Source organism: Lepidochelys olivacea, assembly GCF_965140295.1.
Source record: "Lepidochelys olivacea isolate rLepOli2 genome assembly, chromosome: 1".
Lineage (NCBI taxonomy): Eukaryota > Metazoa > Chordata > Testudines > Cheloniidae > Lepidochelys > Lepidochelys olivacea.
The window spans coordinates 127472945-127488089 of NC_140411.1; the positions used below are offsets into that span (position 1 = coordinate 127472945).

General features: G+C 42.7%; 1 protein-coding gene across 8 annotated transcripts in view; it reads right to left on the reverse strand.

Annotated features, from left to right (window-relative positions):
• The window catches only part of ZBED1 (zinc finger BED-type containing 1), a 290772-nt gene that overhangs the window by 49320 nt on the left and 226307 nt on the right, over positions 1–15145 (reverse strand). For 5 of the 8 annotated variants that reach the window (XM_084614140.1, XM_084614148.1, XM_084614146.1 and 2 more), the window contains one exon: positions 6461–6668. In XM_084614140.1, the coding sequence (XP_084470266.1) occupies positions 6461–6668 (208 nt within the window). The remainder of the gene's footprint in view (positions 1–6460; positions 6669–15145) is intronic. The other 3 variants (XM_084614147.1, XM_084614145.1, XM_084614143.1) reach the window with 1 other exon arrangement.

Genomic DNA, 15145 nt, shown 5'->3' on the forward strand with positions numbered 1-15145 from the left:
TTAGAGCACTCAAGGAAACCACTTGGAATCTCTGTGTCCTACTTCCAACATGGTGTCCCCAAATCCAACCCCCTTCACCCTCAGTGTACAAATGCACCTATTCTGTTGTGCTTGGGGATCTCACTATCTGGAGGCAGGGTGGGTGGGCAGGATTATTTGTTCCTTTATGGGGAAAAATCTTTGAGTACACAATGCATAGTCAACCTGTGGAACTCCTTGCCACAGAATGTTGTGAAGGCCAAGACTATAACAGGGTTCAAAAAGAAAGTAGATAAATTAATGGAGGATAGGTCCATCAATGGCTATTAGCCAGGATGGGTAAGAAATGGTGTCCCTAGCCTCTGTTTGTCAGAAGCTGGGAATGGACAACAGGGGATGGATCACTTGATGATTACCTGTTCTGTTCATTCCCTCTGGGGCACCCGGCATTGGCTGCTGTCGGAAGACAGGATACTGGGCTAGATGGACCTTTGGTCTGACTTAGTATGGCCGCTCTTATGTAATACAGCTGGTCAAAAATGGGGCTTTTATCTGTGGAAAATTTTGATTTTCAGTGGTAATTTGAAAACTGAAAAATTTCAGCTGAAAACCAAAACAGATCATCCGAACATCAAAATATTTTGAGTTGGAAATGCTGCTGTAGTGCCTCATGAGAACTTTAGTTCCAGTGCCTCAAGCTCCCATTCTCTTCTGTAGGCTGGGCTCCCACGTTGGATTATGTCTCCCATGCTGCACAAAAGTCAACCCCCTTAAAGAGTTGTGGTGGTGCAGTATGGGAGACGCAGTGTGGCCAGGGAGCCCATCCCATGAAGGAGAATAGCGACATGAAGGAACTGAACTTCAATTCACATGAGGCATTGTGGCAGCATTTCCAAATCAAAATATTACAATTTTCAGATAAAATAGCTCATTTTTCTGGCATCTGCGTTTTCAATGAAAATTTGAATTTTTTGTTGTTGCAAACAGACCCCTTTTACAAAAAATATTTATTTAGTCAAAAACACAACAAGCTTGGCAGAGAAAATTTTCTACCAGTCTTATATGAGCAATTAAAAATACATAATAGTCCCAGTTATTCAGAGATATATAACCTTAGGTTCCATTTCTGTGGGGATGAGGGGCTATTCCTCACTTTAATTTAAAACTTGAGAGGCAGATGGTTTGGATAAAATAAGAAGTTAGTCCTATCCTCCCCCTATACCTTCACCAAATCTTCACCAGTATTTTAACTGAACTAAAACCAAACTATTTTAAGATATGAATAAATTGGCACAGTGAGAGTGGTGTCAGGGGCTAGACATCCCAAGTATAACCCCATCTGAGGCACATACTTGAGCAGCTGGCCCATTTCACCACTCACACCATCACAGCTACACTATTTTTAGTGTGCTAACTTGATCAGAGCTAGTGTGCGTATACCTCCTCAAGCTGGGAATTACATCTCCAGCTCCAAGTGTAGATGTACATTGAAACATTTTGACTGACCCAATCTAATGTGTTTTCTTTTTTTTCATATTATGGGCCTGTGATTTATTTTTTTTATTTATTTATTTATTTATTTTTTAGATTTCAATTTTTCATCCCATTTGGGATGGGCAAAAATTCAAAATCTCAAAAATTCTCATAGGGCAAGAAAATTGTTTCTCACCCACCTCCAGGCACAACTTTGTTTTCTGACATGCAGAGAATACATTCATGGAATACACTAGTCTTTAAAGAGCTATTTTTCAAAATGTGGATGATGGAGTAGGTTTCGCCTGAGCTCATGTGAGATCTGTTGAAAATGGACTGGATCTGAAAGACCACAAAGATGTTTGATGTTCTTTAGCATGTTCTTCAGCAAAAGCATTGTGAGAACAGTCATTGCTCTTGTGAGTTTTCCTTTCCAACAGACCACATGAAACAAGCTATGCTTTGTCCATGTGGAACAAGCTGTGTCTTGTCACAGTGTATCCAGACAGCAAGCCCTATTAGTGGGAAATAAACATCCAGAAGAGAGGAATGGGGTTGGAGGGGTGGAAGGGCAAGTGGATGAGAAGCAAACAGAGAAAGAGGAGGTGAAAATGGAGAAGAAAGTGGAAAGGAGAAACAGAACAAGCAGAGAAGGAAAACAAAGGCAAGGATGGAAATAGAGAGGCAAAAGCTAAAAGACCAAGATACAGAAATAAATATACAAAAGGAAAAGAGAAAAGAAGATGAAAATGTAAAATTAGAAATCAAGTAAACAGATTAAAAAGAGAGAAAAAGGAGGAAAAAGGAATTGATACAACAAAGAAATCAAAAGAAAAAAGATGCAAATTAATAGATATATAAGAGGGGGAAAGGTACAGGAGAAAGACATGTAGAAGTCAGAGCACTAGAAGCACAAACACGAGAAAGAGAAACATAACAAAGGTCACTGTATATATTTTATGTAACTTTATTCACAGGAAAGAGACCATTTTAAAATCATTTCTCCTTCTGGTGTTTTGTGGCCAATGTATTCGATGTGGTTTGTGACTTCAAACCAGAATTTTGGGCCGTTGGAGCAAGAGAACAGAGGTGTAGATAAAACAGATTATATCCAACTAGCATGGCCCCTGCACCAGAATTACATTCATATTCGTGAAGCGTTCCATTTAAAAAAAAGAAAGAAACAGAAGAAAAATCCAACAAGGAGTCCACAGAGTATGGAAAAGGTGACAGAGGAAGTCTGGTGGAGCAGAGAATTTAATACAGGGCAGCTCCTTGGCCAGCTCCCTACCTGGGGTTTGTGCACCGAAGTAGTGATGGCCTTCTACCTTTCTCCCTCTGGGGTCTCAGATGGAGGGATGGGTCTCCCCTCTGGTGTTACTAATGGGTCATCAGTTTGGGCACCACCAATTTAAAATCCCGGAAGTATCTTTGGATGGATGAGTGCATGATAAGCAGTTATCCCTGCTTTTATCGATATTTCTACCAGTCAGCACACATAGCAATTTACTCAAAGGGAGGTGATCTACTAACTCTCCTGATAATATGGGGTATGTTCAGCCAATCAGAAAACCGGAACCAATACCACGTGACCAATCAGAACCAAACAAAGGCAGCTCAAAATTACAAAAAAGATATGTGAAAAATGGTCACACAGATTTTGCAGTCATCTTAACTGAAAAAACAAGGGGTGACTTTGGCATTGTCTCTTAGAAAATGTGGCAGTTCAGCAGAACAAATGGAGAGAGATACACAGTATCATAAAACTAACGATGTTGCCCACCCTGGGGCATATTTTATATACACACACACACACACACACACACACACACACACACACACACACACACACAGACTTTAAAAAAAAACACAAAGTATTTGCATCTTTAAAAGCACTATGGGGTCTCACTCCTCACCAGGTTAAGTCCAAGACAGTGGTCCAAAGTAGTGTGCTGTGGAGCTTTAAGAGTCCTGTGATGTGAAATCTCCCAAGAGCCATGAATGTTACTGCAACATGTAGGCAGGAAAGGGTGAGGTAAGGGTGGTATGACCTTTAACTTTGATTCTGTTGCTTATGTGGATTTAGGTCGTTATATTACATTAGAAAAGTAGCAATAATCTGTTACATTAGTATTTTAAAAACACTTTTAAAAGAAAGAAATAGGGGGAAATCATTAGAGGTTAGCACAATGAACAATACTGTAATGGTTATTCTGGGATTTACTTATTATAGCTGTGAAGTTGTTATATCCTACTTTGAATCAACGCATCTCAAGTTGTGTGGTATAGTCAATTTCTGTGTATTTATGATACCGTAATAGTTCTCCATGCTGGCATAGGCCAGGTTATTGAACTCCCTTACACTGGTGAGCAGTCAGTCTCTCTCTCTCTCTCTCTCTCTCTCTCTCTCTCACACACACATACACACACACAACTAGGTTCACTGATTTGAGTGGGGTCATTGGTTGAGAAACAATTCATCTGGCACTGAGAAAATAAGTGGAGAGCCTCTCCTGTCTGGGAAGAGGGCTGTCTTTTCACAGATATAGGTCTGGAGTTCAAATTGCAATTCACTTCTTGAAATCTTTGGTGGGTGTGTATATATGGTAGGTCAGAACTCTCTATTCAGGCAGAACTCCCACTGGTTAGAAATGCACACAACTAGCCAGATTCTGTCCTAATTTACACCTGTGCAACACAAAGACTGCATAGTAAACTCACTGGCACTTTTGCTGCAAGATTTTTCCTATACATATTAAGCCACAGCTTTTCTAAATTAAAACATTTATGTGTATATCTCCCTGAAAAAAGAGTTAATAACAGTGAGCTACTGGTAAAATACATCCTAAACTAAAGAGGCACTGTACAAGGTTTCTCTGTAATAAAGGAAGCTGTTGTTATCTACAGACATAGCAGAGCTGCATTAAATGGCATCATCCAGTCCAGTAGTTCTCAAAGCCGGTCTGCCGCTTGTTCAGGGAAAGCCCCTGGGGCGCCGGACTGGGTTGTTTATCTGCTGAGTCCGCAGGTTCAGCCGATCGCGGCTCCCACTGGCTGTGGTTTGCTGCTTCAGGCCAATGGGCACTGCAGGGAAGCGGCGCAGGCCGAGGGATGTGCTGGCCTCCCTTCCCGCAGCCCCCATTGGCCTGGAGCGGCAAACCAGGCCAATGGCCTGAGGACATGGCAGGTAAACAAACCAGTCCGGCGCGCCAGGGGCTTTCCCTGAACAAACGGTGGATCAGCTTTGAGAACCACTGATCCAGTGCATACAGATCATAGATAATGCATATGTACTTTATGTGAAGTGTAAGGATAATTTCCTTGCTTGTTCTACATGTGAGAGATGAAATTACAACTGCTCTGTGGAGATTATGCAATATACTTGTGATGGAATGGATAGCCTAGAATAAAATCAGAAATCAGATAGAAAGTCTTGACATGTTTAATGTGGTGTTCACATGTGAAATATTTGCAATAAAAGACACAAGCCTTCTGCCTTTAGGTTTCATTCCAAAGTGAAAAGTCAGACCAGGTGCCTCAAAATGTTTGCTAAGGTCCTTGTTGAGGGTCACAGGGACTGAGATATGACTGGGTATGGAAATTATGTGAAATGCTTAGTTTCAGTATGAAACCAGCTGAAACTCTTTGACTTTGACTGCAAGAATAAAGCCATTTGAACTAGTTAGTAAATCGAGCTTGTAAACACAATTCTCTCACTCTCAAATTAATTAAACAAGCAGCCCTGTTTCACTTAGCATAAAGGTTTGTATTTTCTTGCACAAAAGAGAAAACAGAGTCACATGGTCTGTTATTTGGAAAAATGCTGCTATGTAGCACCTTTGCCCAGCTTAAAAAAAGGCATTAATATACTTTTGGATTCTGTTAACCCCTTAATCAGTCAACATTTTTGGAAAGTTCAGAAGACATGGGGGTGACAAAGCTAGGAGGCGGGCAAAGGGGCATGGCAGGTATGTTGGGGTGTGGGAACATGGTTGCAGTCAGTCAGAGGGGCTGATCAGTAAGGCTGAGAGCCGAACAGGGAAAGCTGGCACAGTGTGTGGAGTGAGAGTACTGTGTAGCTGGAGGACAGTGGAGAGAGAGCAGAGCCAGAGCAGCTGGGCAGCAGCTGTAGGCGTACACTTAGGGAAAAGGCAAATAGGCAGGGTGGACAAAAGGCATAGTAGGGATATAGCATGCTAGCTGTGGAGGGAAGCAGGAGAAGCAGGGAGAGGGTTAGGTTATGGTACTTGAGCAGGAGGAATGCCATCTGCAACATAGTGCAGTGGCAGCCAGCTGGCAGGGTTTCTGAGGAGAAGCTTATACAGCGTGCTTCTGGCTAATTAGAGAAGACCTGTGTGCCAGCTGGTGGAGCTGCCAAGGAAGAAGAAGCTGACAATGTGTGGGTGCGGGAGAAGCTAAAAGCCAGCCAGCCAGGCAGGAGTGGCTGTCTTTGGCAGATCACAAAGTTTCAGTAGTCCAGAAGCACTGAAACCCTTTAAGCTAAGAACGGCTCTGGCATACCACAACAGTGGTGCGTTACACTGGAGGGGAATTACAATGGGGCTCTGTGCTGGCATCTGCCTGTGGATCTGATTGTAGGATAATTACCTGAGTCCAGAATCCATTTTACATATCCATACGCCATTTTACAAAGCCCCAGTTACATAGAATCCTGAATGTCCTGGTTATGGAGTCAGTCTAATGTTTTTTATATCACATTCATCACAATTATATAAGAACCAAAATGCGCCCAAAGATTTTCAAGGCCCAGTGTAAAACAGACTCAATTTATAAATGTGTTTATATGCTATTTTTCTTTCCTACCCATGACTGGAAGGGTTGCTCAAGCCAAAAGCTATCACAGCGTTATGAAAGTTAATGGTATCAGCAATTATTTGAGCCTCTGGTTAACGAAAATCACAGCTGACATTGAATGACAATTTATACTGACTTTAATCTATGCAGTTTGTGGCAGTCCAGTGCAAACAGAAAAAAAATATATTTGTACCTGCTTTGTAAATCATTAAGATGCAATCTCCCTACATAATGGGTGGCTGACGAGACGGTGATGACTCTAGCATTGTGAGTGCAAGTTCCTGATTGCTTCAGTGTTTCCAAGAGAAGGTTAGTCAACAGGAAATGTCCCAAGTAGTTCAACCCAAAGTGCTCCTCAAATCCATCCTCTGTTTTCCTTTCAGGGACCAGCATCACCCCTGCTAAGGAAGAAAGTGCAGAAAAAGTGTGATGACTTCAGAGACTGAATGAGGATTCCTGACACAAAAGCAACACAAGATTCCTGCTACACATCTTAAACACAACTTTCAGCATGATGGATGATTGGTGATTGCATGTGAACTGTAAAACTGACAATGATGGACTCCCCTGGAGAAAAATGACAAACTCCAGGCCTCAGTTTACCGATCTAGAAAATGGATAGAATCATCCCTCCCTTCCTCTGGCACTGTAAGGATTAATTAGTTAATTTTTGTAAGGTGTTTTGAAAATGATGGGTTCAATTTAACCTTTGGGTTTGCACCAGCTCTCAACACTGTGGGCCCCTGGCAGTGGTAAGTTCATCTGGAGTGGGAATGCAGAAATGCAAAAAGCTCCCTGCCACCCTACCAGTGAGCAGGGCCAGGCTAATCAGCAGATGTGCTCTTCCAGGCAACTTTTCTATTGAATTCTGGCTGGAGTTTAAAAAGCTACCCTCCCCCAGGGGCAAACCCCCATCCCCACAGCTGTCTCCATGTGCGGGGAGGGGGAACTGGAGCAGAAATAAATCTACCCTGATAAGTATTAACAAAACAGTGTATACACACACACAGTTTTATTAGGACTCATTAGGGAAATACATACTGTGTATATCTCTATATACAATTTTCAAACTTGGGTGCCTAAAGTTAGGCTATTAAATCTGTAGTTAGGCCCCTAAATCCGTAGTTAGGCCCCTATATAACAGTGGTCTAATTTTCAAGCAGCTGCAGCTCTTATTAACTTCTCTGGAAACAGGTTGTTCAATACCTTGGAAAATCAGCCAAAGCTTCCATTTAAGTGTCTAATTATGGATTTAGGAGCATAACTTGAAGCACCCAACTTCGAAAATGCTACATGTATCAGGATGATATGGAAGGGGTATGTATAAAAACAAGAAAAAAAATGAATTAAAAAGTTATGAAATACATTTCATTTTTTTAAAATTGCTGCACAACTGGATTGAGAGAATCAGAGATGCATATTGTTCATGTGGTTAATAATTTTGAAGGTTTTCTGCTTTTTCTCTGAAACACTAAGTACCATATGATGGGAAGTTTAACTGTGCTCTCTGACATGGAAGAATATAAGCTTCCTCCCAGTGATGCTTCACATTTCCATTATAAAGCCTTTCACCAAAAGTCAGACGGATGATGGCATACGAACATCCCAATTTGACTTGCTCCTACTGTGCTTTAATATCACTGCTTCCTTTTTGGGGTCCACTTGCCAAACAATGTCATCATGCTACAGAGTGCTTGGAAAGAATGGAGTACTTTTTTTGTTTGTATGGCAAGCTCCTGTAGCAATTTTTTCTAATACATATGTAATTCCTACTCCTTAATGGGCATATACACTGAAAAATAGATGGCGGTGTGTGATGGTCTGGAATAGGGCATGTGCATTCAGTAAGAGCAGAGATAAATAACTGTACCATTTCTATGTACAGCTCTTTTATACAGTTAGGAAGAGAGAGAGGAGGAGGAAGGGGAGTAGAACGATGGTGGAAGAAAAAAGAAAGAAAGGGAAAATGTAGGGGAGAGGAAAGCAGAGGTGAGGAAGCAAGAGAAAGGTGGAAAGGGGAGTAGAGGGAAGGAATCAAAGAAGACAGAGCATGGGTAGGGGGGAAGAAAAAAGTGGAAGGAGTGAGTATCTCAGAAGCAATGTAACATGCTACTATATGGAAGACGTAGGCTGAACCTCAGCAAAGTCCCTCCCACTTTGCAGGCTGGTGGCATAAGGAAACCCTATAGAAGTGATCTCTTTGGGTTCCATGAAGACCCTGTTCGGCAGGTCATTCTGATATTTTTATGAGTCTCTGAGATCCCCTGAAATGGGAGGAGCACTCCATGGCCAGTTCATCTGCATGTCAGTTCATATTTTTTATAATTGCGGCATCCAGACCGCGAGGCTTCTGTTGTACTCTACCATTTCCTCAGCTCCACTGAAGCACTGTTATTCAGGGCTGGTGTCCTCCATGGAGCAGCTGTGGAGTCACCCTGAAGCTGGAGAAGGAAGGAGGATTCCCCCTTCCCTACCCCACAAACCAGTCCAGCCGCTTGGGCTGGGCACTGGCAGGAAGGTTACAGAGCAACTTCAAGCTGAGACAAGCTTCCTGCAGAATCCATTGGCTCAGCTGGGGAAGGCTTAGTTTTGGGCCAACCTGGTAACGCTGGGGTCCCAGTCTGAGTCTCAGCTGCAGTAAAGCGTCAGGAATGGCAAGTCCCATCACATGGGAGCAGTGGAGCTCAGACACATGCTTGGGTTGGAGGAGAGAGAGAGAAGTGGCAGTCCTGCTAACTTTTGTTTCCAGCAATGTTGACAACAGTTTAAGTGTATCAGAAGGCATGAGGTTGATCACAGAGGGCCTTGCACATCCGAAAATAAAGTAAATGTGAAACTCAAGCTCTCCTTCTGAACTGAACTGGATTATTCTGTCCCCCATTCAGCATGTAGGAATCATACACAGGGCCAGGGAAAATTCTCATGACACAGACATAAGTAGGTTTGCCAGGGGTCCTGTTTTTGACCGGAACGCCCAGTGGAAAAGGGACCCTGGCAGCTCTGGTCAGCACGACTGACAGGGCCATTAAAAGTCTGGTCAGCAGAGCAGCGGGGCTAAGGCAGGCTCCCTGCCTGCCATGGCTCTGCGCGGCTCCCAGAAGCAGTGGCATGTCCCCGCTCCGGCTCCTACACTGCCCCCACCCCAAGTGCCAGCTCTGCAGCTCCCATTGGTCTGGCTGTGCCTCTGCGTAGGAGTCAGAGGGGGGACATGCTGCTTGAGATAAGTGCCAGCCAGAGCCTGCACTCCTAACCCCCTCCCATGCCCCAACTCCCTGCCCTAGCTTGGAACCCCCTTCTACACCCAAACTCCCCTGTACCCCACACCCACTCCCGCACCGCAACCACCTGCCCTAGTTCTGATCCCACTCCAGCTCTCTGAACCCCTCAATCCCAGCCCAGACCCCCTCCTACACACCAAACCCCTCATCTCCAACCCCACCCTAGAGACTGCACACCCAGCCGGTGCATTCATACACCCCTTGCGCCCCCAGACCTCGGCCCCAGCCCTGATCCCCTTCCCGCCCCCTGAACCTCTCAGCCCCAACCCGGAGCCCTCTCCTGCACCCGAAATCCCTGAGCCCCAGCCCCACACCCCCAGCCCAGAGTCCGTACCCCCCCACACACACCCCAACCCCCTGCCTCAGCCCAGAGCCCCCTCCTGCACCCTGAACTCCTCATTTCTGGCCCACCCCAAAGCCCACACCCTCAGCTGGAGCCCTCACCCTCTCCCGCACCCCAACCCCCTGAACCAGTCTGGTAAAAAAGAGCAAGTGAGTGAGGGTGGGGAGAGCGAGCTACAGAGGGAGGGGGGATGGAGTGAGTGGGGAGCGGGGCCTCAGAGAAGGGGCATGGCAGGGGTGGGGCCTCAGAGGAGGGGCAGGACAGAGAGTGGGACCAGGGTGTTCAGTTTTGTGCACATAGAAAGTTGGCTACCCTAAACAGTGGGCTGCTCTAGGCAGCTGTATGCTCTCCCCTGCCAGCCCAGACATAGGGGGTGTTAAGGTAGAAGAGGACAGAGCTATAATGCTTGCTTCTATAGACATTCTGGCTTCTGTCACAAGCCATAGGCAGGCCCGGGGAGGCTGTCATAACTTAGAGCTAGAGCTGTGCATTTAAAATAATGGATTTTTCAGTTCACCAGCAATTCTGAAAACTCAGGGAAAAAAAATGTGTTTTGTGTCAACCCAAAACACTACATTTTGTGAAATTTTCAGCAAAATCAAAAGGTCAAAAATATTTGATGCAAAATGAAACTTTTCATTTAGATTCCGAGCATTTAACATTTTTTAATTTTTTAAAATAAACCGGAGGAAATTTCTAAATGAAAACTGGTTGGAACTGAAAACTGGAAATGCTTTCATTAGAAAATGTCAAAATGAAACATTTCGACTTTGTCAGAGGTTTTCTTTTTTCCACACAAACAATTCAGCGAAACCAAAAGGAGTTCACAAAATATTTCAGCGTTGCTGAATTTGCATTTTTTGCTGAAAAACGTTTAGGATGAAAAATTTCAACCAGCTCTATTAGAGCAGCTCCAGGGCTGCCCAAAGAGACTTTTGACCTTTGGAGATGCACTGAATTTGGTGAGTGCAAAGGGGACTCAGAGATGCCTTTGCGTTCCACCGTTTGGGCTGCACCTCCAGGAAGCAGAGCACCAAATCTGAGCCTATTCCTGTGATCCAGGTGAGGAGGGAGAGAGCTCACACCCACTCAAGGGTGTAATTTCTAAAGTATAAATTCCATCAAACTATTTTGGTCACTGCTTAAGAGCTTCCTCTTTGCAGAAATTCTTGTTCAGTCCTTGAGCAGGCACAGTCATTTCTGCTAGAACATCTTCCTCCTCCTCCTCTTTTTTAAGAATTTGCTAACTAATATTAATCCAAGAACAAATTTGGCAAACTGAGATTTTTCAGTATTCAACAAATATTTTTCCCCATTCTCCTAAAGGCTTTGAAAAGATTCACATCAAGGTTAGTGAAAAACCTTTCCTGCAGTTTGAGGAAGAGCAGTTTTAATGTCCATATCTACAGGAAGACAGAACATATAAACCCAGCAAACAACTGAACCAGGTCGGTTTTCTGACAACAGGGTAAACCTCACCAGTGTAACAAGCTCTCTTTTTTTAAATTATTAATTACCTAACATTCAGCAGGTACTAAAAATGGTACACTATTGATTTGCTTTTGTCCAGACACATCATCAGCTTTACTCATGGGCCCTGAAGGGGTGAAATAAAAGAACAAAAACTATTTCTATTTTTCCAATAACTCAAAGACTATTTGATGCCAAGAACATGCAGCATTTCCATCTTATATCCTCACTGCAAACTACCTGCAGCTGAGAGGGATATTAGTATTCTTCTGATAGGGAAGCCATATAACAATATCTTTCAGACTTGTTTCATTACAAATTGCCTTGGGATTAGTAATTCTCCCCAGTGTTTTTAGAGTGGCTTTGAAAGTGGATTTAAAGAAGAAATGGCAACATACAGACCATTAGCAGTCACAATCTGTTTTGATTCAACTATTTTATATGTTATTTTGTCTGATTCAGCTGGATTGACTCCAGAAATCTTTGTTTAAACAGACATCACCAGTAGAAACATGACAGAAAATAAATTAATAAGTAAGCTGCTAATAGGGCTTTTGCTTTGCGATTGGTTAACCATTATTACTGAAGTATCCAAGCAGAGGACTGACAGTATGCATACTGAGAACTGCATAAAATGCCATGCTGCCATGAGATTCTGCAAAATACAAATAAATTAGCACAAGCAAGCATATTGTACTTCATTAACTGCTCTGAAAGACCATTTCTTGTAAAGATAGTTATATTCTACTGAACTGCATTTAGTTGTATTGTTGTATACATAAATGTTTTAATTAGCTACACTTAATAAGAAGGCATTTATAATGATTATCTTCTATGAATGGTGAATAATGGAGAGTTTTTGCTAAGTTTTGAGATATACAGTTGCCCAATGAGAAATGGCATTGTGAATTGCCTTGTATTTTTTCTAAAGAAACCTCTCTCTTGGTCAGGGGAGAGCAAGCCAATGAAAAAAGCCTTATATTAAACGGCTGGTTTTATCTCATCTAGTCCATAGTGCACATGGCATAGCAAGAAGTTCTGGACTGGCGTAATAAATGTTGCAGGTCAGGACCAAGGAACCTTCACAGAACTGTATGTAGGAACTTGGACAGTACTAGAGTTGATTACAAACATTGCTACTTTGCTTTCATGAGAAATTAAATATTGTATGTAAATGTATTTTAAAAGCTTTAAAACAAAGGATTTATTAAAGAAAGACTGTTATTTACAAAAAGTTACTTCAATTTGTTTTGTTTTAAAGATATGTATATTTCTCAAATTTTACTTTAAATAAATCAAGCATGGCACAAAAGATTTAAAGTATCTCTGCCATGGAGTAATCAACATGTCCTCCTTGCCTGCCTGTTTTCAACAGGCTCAGGGAACAGCAGTCCCAAGGACAGCTGTGCAAATAACAGGTGTTTCAGTTTGCTGGCAGATGGGGTGGGGGGATAATTTCTGGTTGAAGTCAAAACAATTATTTTTATTTGAAAATTGAAAAGTAAAATATTTAATTTAGGACTGAACAAAGTTTAAATGCTGGATTTTGATCTCAACCTTTTAAAACATTTGATTGTTTTGGTTATAAAAATAAAAAGGAAATTCTGAAACAAAAAGTTGTTTCAAACTGAAAAATTTAAATGTTTAAATTTAGAAAATGTCAAAATGAAACATTTTGATTTTTTCAGATTTTTTTCTCCCTGACTAAAACAAAACTGACACGAATTCATGAACTGTTTCAGTGTTGCTCAGTTTGCATTTGTCATCAAAAAATTTCTGACAGAAAAATGTCACCCAACTCAGAGGGCATTGCTCCTGCACCTAAGTCTCCAGCCGTGGCAGCACAAGGAAATGCTAAGCATTGAAAAGGCTCAGTTATACATATTTGCATGCAATTCATTTTGCGGAGGAGCTGAATCTCTCTCTCAAAGTATTTTTCACAGGCTTTATATTATTCCCAGATGTGCGTTCCTCTGGTTTACAAAGGAAGAGTGTGTTCTAAAAAAGAAATTCCAGGGGGAACAATGAATAGAAGGCTGTTCCACAAGGCATTATCTACACTCAGTTTTTATACCAGTGTAACTATTTCTGTTAGGGGTGTGATTTTTTTTTTTCTTTTTTACCAACAAGGTCATGCTCACTACACTGCTACAATTTACATAGTTCCAATATAGTTATACCAGTACAATTCCTATTGTGGATACAATTATAGGTAAACAGGTATCTTATACTGGTATAGCTTGTTCCCCCTTCTGTGCAGGAATACCAGCATAAGCACCTTTATGCCAGGATAATGGCATCCACACTATGGGGTTGTACTGCTTTAATTATACTGGCACAGGAATAGTTATACTGGTCTAAAGCATCTTTATACTGATATCCTACACTCAAAATCTATGTTAAAAGAACATTAAGGTTACAAAGTCAAGTCACTCCATAGTTGGGAAAAGCCAGAATGAAAGTTATCTGTGGAATCATAATTTGGCCCACTTGTGCCTATACATTATGATACAGTCTTTAATTAAATGATCACAAACATATTTTTTCTACAGGGTGTTGCACAGGCAACCTTAATTCTGTCATTTCCTAACAATTTTTTGGGTGTTATTTCCTAGGTTTTAAAAAAGCAAACTAAAAATACCAAAATTCCATTGTGTGGCATCATATTGACACCCACATGGGTCATCAGCAAGGTTGGAACATTTAGATCCACCATACAGAACTCTGTCACTTGAGCTAACAGTGTAACTGAAAACAGAAGTAGGCTGTTATCCTCTAGATGGGCCAGTATTAGAGAGTGGTGAGCCACTTTGCCATGGGGTTTCAGAGATATTTGCTCACAGCAGAGGAATGATGAGTCTCAGGGATCTCTGATTCCATTCCAATGCCTGGAGCAGGAGTGTTGTCTAGTGGGCACAGCCTCTTCTGCCCTTTTACCTCAAGCTCGAACCCTTCCCCTTCCTGATCTAATCTGTATCATTTCCCCCACTCTAACCTCCAGTCACCCTCCCTTCCCCTGCTCATGTTCCCCATCCCCACTGGATTTCAGTCCCAATCTCTGTTCCTGGGCTCCTCATCCAATCTCATTGTTCCTACAGCTCCTTGTCCCTGTTTCTTTGCTCAGCCTCCCACCCCAATACTCCAGCTCCTCAGGGCTGTCTCTCCTCCCCCGCTGCACTGATTCAGTCCCAGTCTCCTTTGCCCAGCCAGTCCTAGACTCCTCTCATCTCAACTCCCAGTTTCTCTCACTCCCACTCCAGTTTCTGCCCACCCAGACTCCTTGTCCCAATCTCTTTCCTCCCTCTCTCTTCCCTCAAGGGGTCTAGCTCTTGTTCCCTCTGTATTTGAATGAGGCAGCTTTCTCTTCCACCCTGCTTTCCCTGCATGGGGGTCACTGAAAGCACAGGAGAGACAGGCTCTCTGCTCTCAGTTCAAGTGTCCAGACCTGGACCTGGCACAGCCCACAGCAGACCAGAGCTTCAACTGCAGGAAAGTCCTGCTTAGCCCGGAGATGGAGCAAGCACAGTGCAAACTGAATCTTCAGGAAGTTTAGCTGCTAAAATTTAAGATGTCTCTACTGAGCATATGTGAATTGCCATTTTTCAAAGGCTTATAATTTAGCCAATCTGGGGTGGATTTCCATAGAGATGGCAAAAGGCACATCCCTGACACAAAGGACATCCCCTGCCAAGTTTCAAGTCCCTGCTCCAAAGCTTGGGGATGCTGGAGGTTTTTTTTCTAAAGGTTGCTAGACCTTTTTATCCTGGGCAAAATAACTATTTTCCCC